Source organism: Copadichromis virginalis, linkage group LG6, assembly GCF_057382275.1.
Source record: "Copadichromis virginalis isolate Kocher_CV1m ecotype Utaka linkage group LG6, C_Virginalis_male_GT1.1, whole genome shotgun sequence".
In the NCBI taxonomy this organism is placed as follows: domain Eukaryota; kingdom Metazoa; phylum Chordata; class Actinopteri; order Cichliformes; family Cichlidae; genus Copadichromis; species Copadichromis virginalis.
In genome coordinates, this window is record NC_140623.1 from 33,076,699 (window position 1) to 33,089,863 (window position 13,165).

The 13,165-nt window shown below is 39.0% G+C and overlaps 1 protein-coding gene across 1 annotated transcript; it reads right to left on the minus strand.

The window, feature by feature from the left end:
• Positions 1 to 8,103: 8,103 nt before the first annotated feature.
• Positions 8,104 to 12,743, minus strand: LOC146708191 (uncharacterized). The gene is made up of 6 exons (XM_085460936.1): positions 12,704 to 12,743; positions 10,800 to 11,144; positions 10,371 to 10,529; positions 8,572 to 8,667; positions 8,446 to 8,477; positions 8,104 to 8,330 (listed from the first exon to the last, which is right to left on the minus strand). The coding sequence occupies exons 1-6, from the start codon at positions 12,741 to 12,743 to the stop codon at positions 8,175 to 8,177; spliced, it is 828 nt and encodes a 275-aa protein (XP_085317062.1). The 3' UTR covers positions 8,104 to 8,174.
• Between the last annotated feature and the right edge of the window lie 422 nt (positions 12,744 to 13,165).

Consider the following 13,165-nt stretch of genomic DNA (forward strand, 5'->3'; position numbering starts at 1 on the left):
GCTCTTTTTAGATAGTAAATGGTAAAATGGTAAATGGATTGGTTCTTATATAGCAGTTTTGTACTCTACCTGACCAATCAAAGCACTTTATACAACTTTAGTCAACTTTATACAAGTTGCCTCATTCACCCTTTCAGAGTAACCAACAGGACATATCAAAGTACCAAAAGGACATATCAAAGCACCAACAGAACCCACTTACTGGACAGGAACCATGAAGCCTACATACCTTTCAACAGGTACAATAAATATATAACATAATCAAATTTCAGTCCATATAAATATGAGTCACATATAAATTAAAACAAAGTGAAATTCCTTTCTGTCCTATACAGCCTTGAATTTCATTACTGAAGAACCTAAATGAATAAAATTTGACAATTCTTTTGCTTTTATCAGGCGCCACCATTGGGGTTTTGCTTTGATCTCTATTTTGCTACTGGCAGTATGCTTCAGGAAGTACAAAAAACCTCAAAACATGACCTACAAGTTTATTGCAACATAACAGACCTCAGCAATGCAAACAAAAGAGAGGTATGAATCAGAAACTGGAGATCACCCTGACAATTGTTTCTAAAAGCCAGGAGAAAGCCACCCAGTTTTTCACTCATGTGAGGTAACTGGTTCTGATGTCCTGTTCTTTTTTCTTTGCACTGTATTTTTTTTTAGCTCAAGGGGCTGACCTCAGTTTTTTAATCACAAGTTGGAAGTGACTTAAATTCCCTCAAGTAGCCTTTTGGTGGTTAGATCGTCATTTTAGAATGTTGGTATTTTGACAGGAGAGCTGGATTCCACTAGGCTGAGGCAGATCTGGGCATCCTTGCAGATAATTGTAGTAGATATATGTATGGATACAAAGGTCCTGATTTTTTTTTTTCCTAATTCACACAATATACTTTAGCAGTCTAAAAAAAATAAAATATTGGATTTTCTAGCTCCCCGAGGGAGACTGGGGACATTGAGTCCGAATGGACCATGTTCAGGGTCACCAAGGGGAGCCACCACGCTGAAGAAGGAGTCCTATCAGGCATAGTTAGCCTGTGGGACTTCGGAGCAGCTGATAGGTACTGACAGACCAAGCGGAACGCTGCGGGGGTAGTGGCTGAAGCAAAAACTTGGGAGTAGGAGGAGTTCGGAGAAGCCATGGAAAAAGACTTTCGGACTGCCTCGAAAAGATTCTGGCAAACCGTCAGGTGACTCAGGATGGGAAAACAGTGTTCTACCCAGAGGCGGAGCCAGACATTTGAAACACCCGGGGCTTAGCCCAAAAGGATAGTATGCATGTGGGATTTTTTTTTTTCCCTTGGGGGGGGGGGGGGGGGGGGGGGTAGAAATGACTGAAAGATTAATTGGCTCTGTTTTGAGTTTTGTTCAAAAAAGAATGACTTCATATAGGGAAAAATATATATCACATGTGCAGAACACCTTAAACTAGTTTTTTAATTAAGCAGCAAGGCAGAACAAAATCAGGGCTGTATCAAGACACGAGGACTAAACCCCAATTCAACCAGACCCAGAACTGATCCAGAATTAAAACAGGACTACAACAGTTCAAAATCAGGACTACTGAGGACTTAACCAAGACAGAACCAGAATCAGAACTAGATGATAGTAGCACTAAAAATCATCATAGACCTGCACTACACTTATTTTTTAATTTTACCAAAGTACAATATTTAGATTGAGAAAAGTTTATATAATTATTTAGCCTTGTTGTGCAAACAAGCCTGCATAACTTAATAAATATAGAATTTGAAAAATAACAAACCTAAAAAGAAACACTAGGTATGAGATACATGAGTACCTATGATACGGTGATACTTTTGGTAAACAACCATTTGACTAACATGTGTGTCTCACCTGCTCTTGTTCATCTCTGTTCTGTCCTCATTCTCCATCTCCCTCTCTGTTCCTCTCTCCCTCTTTGTGCTGACAATCATCAAATATACAGATATTTACAAACTCTTCAGATAAAAACACAAACACTTTTTAATTGTAACATCAAATCAGACTAAATGTTTATTTTTTTAGATTGATAAATATAAAAAACATATTTGTTAACTTTAAGAGTAAAGAGAGAAATCGTCTGTATTTCTTAATTGCAAATGGCACCAAATTGTATTCAAAATTGAGCCACACTTATGGCGCTCCACAGTTCTTTTCCTGGTGTTTTGGTTGACATCTCTTGATTTTCCCATGTCACAGAAACAGGCTCTGTGTTTTGCCTTATATGCATCCACAGCTGTGCCACCAATTTACTCACATGGACTCTACTAACCTATCAGAAGCTTCTTCAGCTCAGAATGGAATCGTCTGGAGTTTTCTTATTAATTAACAATAAACTTAGTGTACATGTACTCCTAAATTTGATGAAAGTGATAAAAATAAAAGCTCTGTCTCTTTTTATTCTGACATTTAACTAATTCAAAAGATATTTCAATATTTATCTAAAACAAAAGTTTACTCTAAATTGATGTTGTGCAGTAAAAATGTTTTATGTTTTCTCCCTAAAGTGTAAATATCTGGTTACAAATGTGAATATCCTGCTGTGTACTGAAATTCCTCTTGTTTTGCATAGAAATATACTGAACAACATACAAAGCATAATATATAAAATAACATTTACCTGAGTTTTTTCTTTGAAAGAACCCTCTAATGTCCATTCTTATATTTCAGTACATAACTGAAACCGATTTAGTCGGGGAGGGTAAGAACTGAAAATATGAAATAAACACACGTAAGCTAAGAATCTCTAAAAAAAAATAGCATTTGTTCGGCTTTTCATTTTGCCATTTGTTGATTCACTTGAAGAGCAAGTAACGTAATATTGGTCAAGTGATCAGTTTGATATCAATCTTTCGTGATGCACCGTCATATTTACATTATTTGTACGGTACGAATGATTTGCTTTGGTACCTGGTCAAACTTAAGCTCTCCTTAGTATGGCTGGCTCCGTCTCTCCAACAGCGCACTGACGGGCAGCAGCTGCCCCGCCCCCTCGCTCAGTCGCTTAGTGCCTGAGCTTGGATCATACCAATATCAGGGGGGGATTCACGCACAGTCGTAAATTCCCACAGTGTGCACTATGTGCTTCGAATATTGTGTGTACTTTTTGTTTTATACAGTTGTCAGCCAGGCATCTAACTATGAAAAAATTGCACTCCAAAATACCCCGGGCTTCTGACAAAACAACCCGGGCTTAAGCCCAGTAAGCCACCCCCACGCTCCGCCCCTGGGCCCAGTCAAAGTCCTAAATCCAATCAAGAATCTGTGGCAAGATCTGAAAACTGCTGTTCACAAACGCTGTCCATCTAATCTGACTGAGCTGGAGCTGTTTTGCAAAGAAGAATGGGCAAAGATTTCAGTCTCTAGATGTGCAAAGCTGGTAGAGACATACCCTAAAAGACTGGCAGCTGTAATTGCAGCAAAAGGTGGTTCTACAAAGTATTGACTCAGGGGGCTGAATAATTACACACACCCCACTTTGCTGTTATTTATTTGTAAAAAATGTTTGGAATCATGTATGATTTTCGTTCCACTTCTCACATGTACACCACTTTGTGTTGGTCTTTCACGTGGAATTCCAATAAAATTGATTCATGTTTGTGGCTGTAATGTGACAAAATGTGGAAAAGTTCAAGGGGGCTGAATACTTTTGGATACACAATGCCCTAGGGATCCTTCTCTGCCTGAGGCTCTCAACTGGTTCTATACCCACTTTGAGGACCCTAACCTAACCCCCTCCCCAACAAACAGACTCTCACCACCATCAGATGAAGAAACCCTCAGTGTGACCACAGCTGAAGTGAAGAGGACCCTCAAGAGGATTAAACCCCGCAATGCTGCCGCCCCAGATAACATCCCCAGGCGGGTTTTGAGGAACTGGGCTGATCAGCTCACTGAGGTCCTGACAGACATCTTTAACTCCTCCCTCATCCAGGCAGCTGTCCCCACCTGTATGAAGACCGCCACCATCATCCCAGTCCCCAAGAGCTCTGCTGTGACAGGTCGAAATGACTATCACCCAGTAACCCTCACGCCGATTGTCACAAAATGCTTTGAGAGGCTGATTATGGCCCATATCAAAGCCACCATCAGTGTCACTTCAGACCCAGACCAGTACGCCTACCGGAAGAATCGATCCACAGAAGATGCCATCTCTTCTGTGGTTCAAACCACCCTCATCCACCTGGAGCAGAAGAATTCATACGTTCGAAAATGAAATTTTTATTCTCAATGAGATTTTTTTACCTGGATGAATAAAGGACTAATAATATGCTCTTTATGGACTTCTCATCTGCGTTCAACACAATGATCCCGCAGACACTTGTTGATAAGTTACTGACTCTTGGACTGAGTTCCTCTCTTTGTAACTGGGTTCTGGACTTGCTGGCCAACAGACCGCCGTCTGTGAGGATCCACAATGTCTCCTTATCTTCCATAGTCCTCAGCACTGGCTCCCCTCAGGGCTGTGTGCCAAGTCCCCTCCTGTTCATGCTGCTTACATATGACTGCTTACCCAACCATCCAGGCTGTCATATTGTGAAGTTTGCGGACGACACAGCTGTGGTTGGTTGCATCACAAACAATGATGAGACAGGTTGCAGGAAGGAGGTGGAACACTTGGAGGACCGGTGCAGGAAAAACAGTCTCTGAGGAGCATTAAATGCAAAACCACCAGACTGAGAAGCAGCTTCATTTTGAAGCTGTGAGACTTCTCAATGCATAAATGGACAAGAGCTGATATTGTAGCACCTTAATCACTAATGACACTTACTGACACTGTCACTTTATCAATGCTGGTCATCATGCCCTTTTGCTGCTAAAATATTTATACCTATATTTATACCTACATTTTATATCCATGCTCCATACTGGTACTCAGGTTGTTGCACTCTATGTCTATGTGAATGACAATAAAGCTCCTTGAATCCTTAAAAAGTGCTGAGCTGTCAGAGGAAGACTGGGGACATTTAGCCTAAGCAGACCATGTTCAGCACCTCCATTGGTGAAGCGGCTGCACTGAGCTGCAGCTGCAAGGTGGTTGGTGCCTGTCATGGTGCTAAACCTCAAACCAGATGGTGGACACTGGATCTGAAGTAAACCATCATGCTGAAGGAGCCGCATTACCAAAAACCAGGGGATGAAAGAAATGGTCTTCATTGTGGCTGAAAAACTGTTAGTTAAGTAGTTCTTTCTTTTCTAAATAGTCGCCTCAGGCTGTGCCTTTACAAGGCTAATTGTTAAAAACTTAAAACATATTTAAATATGTGCATATGATCCACAACTCTCCATCTTGTCCTATAAACAATTAGTACTTGGTAAATTATATTCAGACATTTTCAGTCTATTAAAAATAATACAACAAGGTGAGTGTAGACCTAACCAGCCATGAGCACACATAAGAAGCCACAATGAAGGACAGACTGGCTTCTGCAGGTTCTGCTTTTGAAAAATCATCTTTATAAAATAATCTGTCGATTTCTGTTGGCTCAGTTTCCTCCTGTTTATCACTTATAAGCTTAGGTAAGCAAGTTGTCTTTTGGTTGGGCTTAGGGCCCTTTAGAGTTTTGTTATTTTGGCATTGCTCACTGCTGACTTAAATAAATGGCTGCATAGTATTTTGAAAAGTATTCTGTTTTTGCTCTTTCTTGGGTGGTGTGTGACTGGAGGGTCACTTTTCTTGTTGCGTTCAGTTCCCTCTTTAGACCAAGAATGTAACAGCATTAAATGACAGAAAAGCTTTTTTTTTTTTAAGAACAAATTAAATGGCCCACACAAAGTAATCTTTACCTTGAGAAAGCTCAGTAATATGAGTCATTGTTTTTTAGAGTAGTCGTTTAATGGTTTAAGAAATGACTGTGCCCCCCAATGACTTTGTCACCAAACACATCCTTCCTAGCAAGTAAGCCACAAAGAAGTCAACATTTTGTAGCAGACGTGCATGTCTGTACCAGTAGATGTCTGACTCATCGTGTGGTCACAGTGCTTGCGAACATTATGTTCTTTAAAGAATACTGAAGCAGAACCACTTTATAAACTAAAAGAATATTTTCATATCAACAAACGTTTTAATAATTTTTGTTTCCTTTTGTCTCCTTATGAATAATCTAACCAAAATAATCTACAGGGAGTGCAGAATTATTAGGCAAGTTGTATTTCTGAGGAATAATTTTATTATTGAACAACAACCATGTTCTCAGTGAATCCAAAAACCTCATTAATATCAAAGCTGAATGTTTTTGGAAGTAGTTTTTAGTTTGTTGTTAGTTTTAGCTATTTTAGGGGGATATCTGTGTGTGCAGGTGACTATTACTGTGCATGATTATTAGGCAACTTAACAAAAAACAAATATATACCCATTTCAATTTTTTTTTTTTACCAGTGACACCAATATAACATCTCCACATTGACAAATATACATTTCTGATATTCAAAAACAAAACAAAAACAAATCAGCGACCAATATAGCCACCTTTCTTTGCAAGGACACTCAAAAGCCTGCCATCCATGGATTCTGTCAGTGTTTTGATCTGTTCACCATCAACATTGCGTGCAGCAGCAACCACAGCCTCCCAGACACTGTTCAGAGAGGTGTACTGTTTTCCCTCCTTGTAAATCTCACATTTGATGATGGACCACAGGTTCTCAATGGGGTTCAGATCAGGTGAACAAGGTGGCCATGTCATTAGTTTTTCTTCTTTTATACCCTTTCTTGCCAGCCACGCTGTGGAGTACTTGGACGCGTGTGATGGAGCATTGTCCTGCATGAAAATCATGTTTTTCTTGAAGGATGCAGACTTCTTCCTGTACCACTGCTTGAAGAAGGTGTCTTCCAGAAACTGGCAGTAGGACTGGGAGTTGAGCTTGACTCCATCCTCAACCCGAAAAGGCCCCACAAGCTCATCTTTGATGATACCAGCCCAAACCAGTACTCCACCTCCACCTTGCTGGCGTCTGAGTCGGACTGGAGCTCTCTGCCCTTTACCAATCCAGCCACAGGCCCATCCATCTGGCCCATCAAGACTCACTCTCATTTCATCAGTCCATAAAACCTTAGAAAAACCAGTCTTGAGATATTTCTTGGCCCAGTCTTGACGTTTCAGCTTGTGTGTCTTGTTCAGTGGTGGTCGTCTTTCAGCCTTTCTTACTTTGGCCATGTCTCTGAGTATTGCACACCTTGTGCTTTTGGGCACTCCAGTGATGTTGCAGCTCTGAAATATGGCCAAACTGGTGGCAAGTGGCATCTTGGCAGCTGCACGCTTGACTTTTCTCAGTTCATGGGCAGTTATTTTGCACCTTGGTTTTTCCACACGCTTCTTGCGACCCTGTTGACTATTTTGAATGAAACGCTTGATTGTTCGATGATCACGCTTCAGAAGCTTGGCAATTTTGAGACTGCTGCATCCCTCTGCAAGACATCTCACTATTTTTGACTTTTCTGAGCCTGTCAAGTCCTTCTTTTGACCCATTTTGCCAAAGGAAAGGACGTTGCCTAATAATTATGCACACCTGATATAGGGTGTTGATGTCATTAGACCACACCCCTTCTCATTACAGAGATGCACATCACCTAATATGCTTAATTGGTAGTAGGCTTTCGAGCCTATACAGCTTGGAGTAAGACAACATGCATGAAGAGGATGATGTGGACAAAATACTCATTTGCCTAATAATTCTGCACTCCCTGTACACCTATGCTGCATTATACTGCATGTATGATGTCCATCTAAATAATCTGCATACAAACATCCAAAGTCACTCTTCTATTTCCTTTCTGTAGGTTTAAGTAAGCCATGTGATGTGACAGCAAGTAACAGACAAGCTAAATGAAATAAATGTGACCTAAGGCCACATTCTGTAAAGGCTGCTAGAAAAAAGTGTAAAGGTTGAATATACCGCTTGTGTGTCGGACCATGATTTGGTATGACTATGATACCACTTTGAATTTATGTTTAGAAATACAACCTTTAGTTGTTAATCATAGTTCTTTATGCTATTGTTCATGTTTCTAATGTCTCAGCTTATTGTTTATGATATAAAACCAACTAAAGGCTCCAAATTCAAATATAGAAATATGAAAAATCTCTCAAAGAATTAGAGTCAAATAGTTTACTTTATTTTTTATGTAAAATTCAAAGAAGAAAATAAGCTGTCAGGACAAAAAAAACTTCTCAGTCCATGGTTTGAGGTTCTCGTGCCTCGTAGATGGCAGCATATTCGGAGGTGTAATTATCATCGGTCTCTGGAGCAACATCTGACTCAAAGGCCTGCAGCTCCACTGCAACCTGACCAGATCCAACATCTGTATTTTCCTCCCGATGATCACCCTGTGAATAAATCACCATTGTAGCTATTTTCTGAGCAGTGAACATTAGTGTTTGAAACAGCCTTTAGATATGGAAACTCAGTTTTAAAATAGTTGAATAACAAATGGTCACTCACCTCACCCTTGTTGTCTTCAGCTCTGTTCGGACCTTTTGAGATAAACAAAAAAATTTGTAATGTACCTGAACAATACCCTGCCATGGAATTATTATACTTTACTGTCTCTAAACCTGTGCTACTAGCCTGTGTGACTCCGCCAGTGTCCATAGAAAATAACAGGGATGATGGCACAGACCAGAAGAGCTAAGCTCCCTGAGACAATGATGACCATTGTAGTGTCTGCACAAAACAAAAGACTTTCCTTTAGTTTGGAGAACAGCAGGTTCAAAAAACAAATCAAGACAGTTGTCCTAAACACATTTTAAATCTTCTTATTTTTATGGAAAAAAAGCACTGATCAATATCTTGTGTCATGTTAAAATTTAATTCTGTTGATAATATTCCCTGTATTCTAGGAGTAAAGTTACTTTTATGGTGTACCACTTTGCCAAAATTTGTGTGACAAATGTGACAGTATAGTTAAAACTTTAAATTTTCATTTATTACATTTTTTTAATCTATGACAACATTTAAAAATTATCTCAGGTGAACTACAAAACATGACATTGTACACTGTGTCGTTATCTATTTAACAAAACCTAAACCAAAATGGAGAAGCACTGTGTGGAAAAACTAAGCAAACGTTTGATGCTTGCATGGGAATTAAGAAGGAAAGTGAAAGGTTTGTAGCTTGAACCTATTCGCTGGAACGTTGAAGGCAATATAATTACACAGCAAGCAAGACACGAAGTAGGCAAAGTTCTTCTTGTTACTCATGCATGAGGGAGACCTGCCTGGAGCCAAGTGTCGTTCCACCACTTGACCCCCATCAGGCTCTCAGCCAGGTTCCCCATAGCACTCCTTTTATTGTGGTTACATGAATATGCATAGGGTCATTAACATATAGCATCTTACATAGGTATACATGTGAACAAAGAATACTCTGTGTGTGTGTGTGGGGGGGGGGGGGGGGTCCTCTTGGTCAGGAAGAGGGTAGTCTCCCCCTCACCCTAGATGGTTCACCCTAGATAACACGGTGAGGAAGTCCAGCAGTTCATCTAAACAAAAAGCACTTAGACTAGAACAGACGTAGCTACGTTAATCCTACCGTAAAACAATAAAACAAGGTACGACCTCTCTCATGCTCCTAGAGTGCTCTCTAATGCACACAAAGTTTGCAGACTATTAAGGATCAAACCTCTACCAATCTACAACTAATTATAAAACTCTAAGCATACATAAGTAAATATTTCTAAGCATAAATGACAATCAACAATCCAAATCTAACAGAAAGCAGTAGCCAGGTGCTGCTAGTGTAAGTGGGACTACCTCTTGCACTAGTTGTAGCAGTTTGCAGGTCTGCAGTATTCAGGTATTCACCTGAATGTTCTTAAGACTTCTGGAACTATGTCCCTTAGACAGATGAGACCAAAGTGGAGATGTTTGGCATTTTAACAGTGCCACATTTGGTGAAAGCCAAAAACCCAAACCACTAAAACAATTATTATATTACAAGTAAAAATTTAAGTCCATTTTATCCATTCTCTTCCGCTTATCCTTATCAAGGTCGCAGGGGGCTGGAGCCTATTGCAGCTATCATAGGGCAAAAGTCAGGGTAGAGACCCTGGACAGGTATCCAGCTGTAGCTAGATTGTGAGTACCACAAATACAACTATGACATCTGCACCATGAATACATCAAAACAACGAAATGGAGAATGTGTAAGCAAGACTGTGGAATGTCATTATTTTGTTATTACTGAGCAAGTATCTTCATGCCATCAGTTGGAAGCAATGCTATGCTGTAGCACCCAAAAAATCAACTTTGGTGTAATGTATAAATCTGAGTCTGATTAAACCATTCTTATCCAGAGTTTTTCTATACATACATGCTGTATTTGTTGTTGTTAAGCTTGCTATCAGATCCATTCGGCCTTGAAATACCTGTGAGTCGGGATGCTTCATGTCTGTTTCTCTTTCCATCTGAGGGTGAAGATGGTGCTGGTGATTGCTCGGTGCTGGATGTAAAGCTGTCATGTGACAGAAGTGCTGTTTTGTTTGGAATGATAGTAGTGGAGGAAGGAGATCTGGGAACAGTGGAAGCTTTGAGAGAAGAGGACGCAGGAAGACTGGTGAGAGATAATGCTTGTGTGCTCATGTGACACTGTTATTAACTTTGTTAATAACGAAGTTAATATACATTTCAGTCTTAATTTAGTTAAGTATTGCAAATGCCAGCCACATACTGGTGGGCTCAACATTAGTGCACAAAAATGGTCAAATGATTGCATTATGCTAACCTACAGTTAAAACTTTAACCTTAAAATGGGTGACCTGCACCAATGGAGGAAACCTGCAGGAAACTTAACCTACCTTCTACAACTATGAGATTAATTTCCCGATACAACACATTCAAGGTTTTCTCCACTCCACAGCGATATCTCCCTGTGTCCGCTTTCTCCAGCTTCTTTATGGCCACATTGAAGACTCCATCTTCTCTGCCATTGTTAATGCTGTATCTCCCTTGACTTGCGACGGTGGATCGCCTCCTCTCGCTCTGAATGAGAATGCTTTCGCTGGAGCAGACTCCTTTGCAGAAATACATGCTGTTGTGTTTGGCACCGCTGTCTCTGTTCCAGCTACCGGAGCAGAGGATGGAGACCTCACCACCAACACGGCCGCTCACCTCTAGCACTTCTGAGGCCACCATACTCACAGCTGCAGTTTGACACAAAAAGGCCTGGTTACAGCTTAACACTGGCTCTAACCAGCATACAAATGTGGTGAACACAAATTATATTTCTTGCTGTACTGACTTCTTTATCTTCTCATGCATTTGGAAAAAACATTTCATTTCATTCAAATTGAAACTTGATGTCCACATGACATCATGGATCATGCCCTACTAACCTGCTCAGGGTTGATCTTTATGTTTGTTTTCTCTGAATGCTTGTCTTCTATCTTTCCATTTTCTCCTCACCCCAAATGGTTCATGCTTTTTTCCCCCTGAGTCTAACACCGGTGAGTTTCTTTCTTTCCAAGGGAACCATTCTCTTTAGCTTTACCTTATGATATAAAATGCACTGAGGAGAGTGCTGCTCTGCTATAAAAATAAGATCAACTGATATACCATAGTTAACTGTTGGTTTGAGTCAAGGAAATTATAAAATACAGTTTAATGGCATTAAAAGAAAGCACTGTAGACTTCTAATCCTTCAAACATTCTCTGCAAATTAGGAAAAAAATGCATATCCATGCAGAGAAGAGGCTAAACAAAGAAACCTTTTATTTCACAGCCAGAGTTAAGTATCCTCAAGCATTATAAAAACATTGATGAAAAGATAAACAGTTTAACTGATTTCTGCCAGACAAGCTCTCTGATATTTGTTTACTATTTTTGAAAGGGACTATTTTAACCCAAACCATGGTTCTTTCATAAACTTAACCAAAATGTGACTGAAGACTAAATTTAAAATATATATAAAATACAGACTACTTCATAATTTATTATACTTGCAATTCATTGCATTGAAAAAACAACATTTCCCCACTCAATTCTATTCTATCATAATATTATGTTGCCATTTCATTATAAATATGTAAGTAATAAAGTTAAAAAAGCAAAAATATTAAGAATTGTATGACTGTAACTTATAATTAATATAACACAAAAATGATCACACCAAACATCTTAACTTACTCTCTTGTTGTACATATCAATTTAAGATGATATTAATGATATTTATATCATTAATTATATTAATGATAATATAATAAGAGTAGTACATTCAACTATACTGAATAAGATCGCTTTTGATGGCTTAACATTATGATTATATTGCATGCATTGCAAACAATTGCAAAAATTAGTTTTTATCTTTTTTTTAGAGTTTAATCAAGATTCAAAGTCACTGCACTGCATTACAAATAAAAACCAGTTAAAGTCTATACATCATATTAGAGCAATCTTTGATTGTATTCAGAATAGCCTCATAATTCACATAAATTTAATTAATCAGACATTCATTAAAAGTAAAATATTCTATTTATTTTTGAAATTACTGGAGATGACCTGACAATTTCAAAACTGCTCTAACAGATCAAAAAGATCCATTTTCATTTAAGAAAATGCCATGAAGATAACTCCAAAAAATGATTCACCTACACATATTGCATTTATTTCTTCACTTCAATTCATGTATAAGTACACATTAAAATAGAATATAGCTTTTACTGATTAAAACAAATGCCTCTGGATAGAACTGATCAAAACTCACCTGAGAAGCAAAAAGACACGAGGACATGAAGGGGCTTCATTTTTTTATCCGAGTAGAAAATAAGGTAAGTAAAAAAAATAAATAGCGCAGCAGAAATGTCTAGCAGTCCGCCTCAAATTAGTCATCTGATTCACTGCTCAAAGATTGAGTAAAGCTACAAAGCTGTGATTGTACCAAGAAATGATTGCATCTTGTTTGCCTTCAGCTACTGTCATTATTAAATGGGCATGATGTTGTTTGACCGTCCCTCTTTAGCTAAAAAAAAGAGGGAGAAAGAAACAGGGAACATGCCATATGGAAGCCTTCATCAGTCTTCTAAGAAGAATTAGTTCATGACTCTTTCAGGGTATGAACTCTTCACCACTGGTTCTTCCATTTGTTTTAGTACATACAGTCCATTAAGCTCAAGGGCATCAAACTCAACAAGCAGACTCTGCTGACCATGTCACGGGTATCAGAGGA

What these genes read in the sequence shown, in the direction of transcription:
- LOC146708191 (XM_085460936.1), bottom strand. Translation starts at nt 12,743, where the DNA reads ATGAAGCCCCTTCATGTCCTCGTGTCTTTTTGCTTCTCAG. An exon ending in CGTGTCTTTTTGCTTCTCAG is followed by an intron (nt 11,145 to 12,703) that starts GTGAGTTTTGAT and finishes GTCAAACTGCAG; the next exon opens with CTGTGAGTATGGTGGCCTCA. An exon ending in TAATCTCATAGTTGTAGAAG is followed by an intron (nt 10,530 to 10,799) that starts GTAGGTTAAGTT and finishes CTTCTCTCAAAG; the next exon opens with CTTCCACTGTTCCCAGATCT.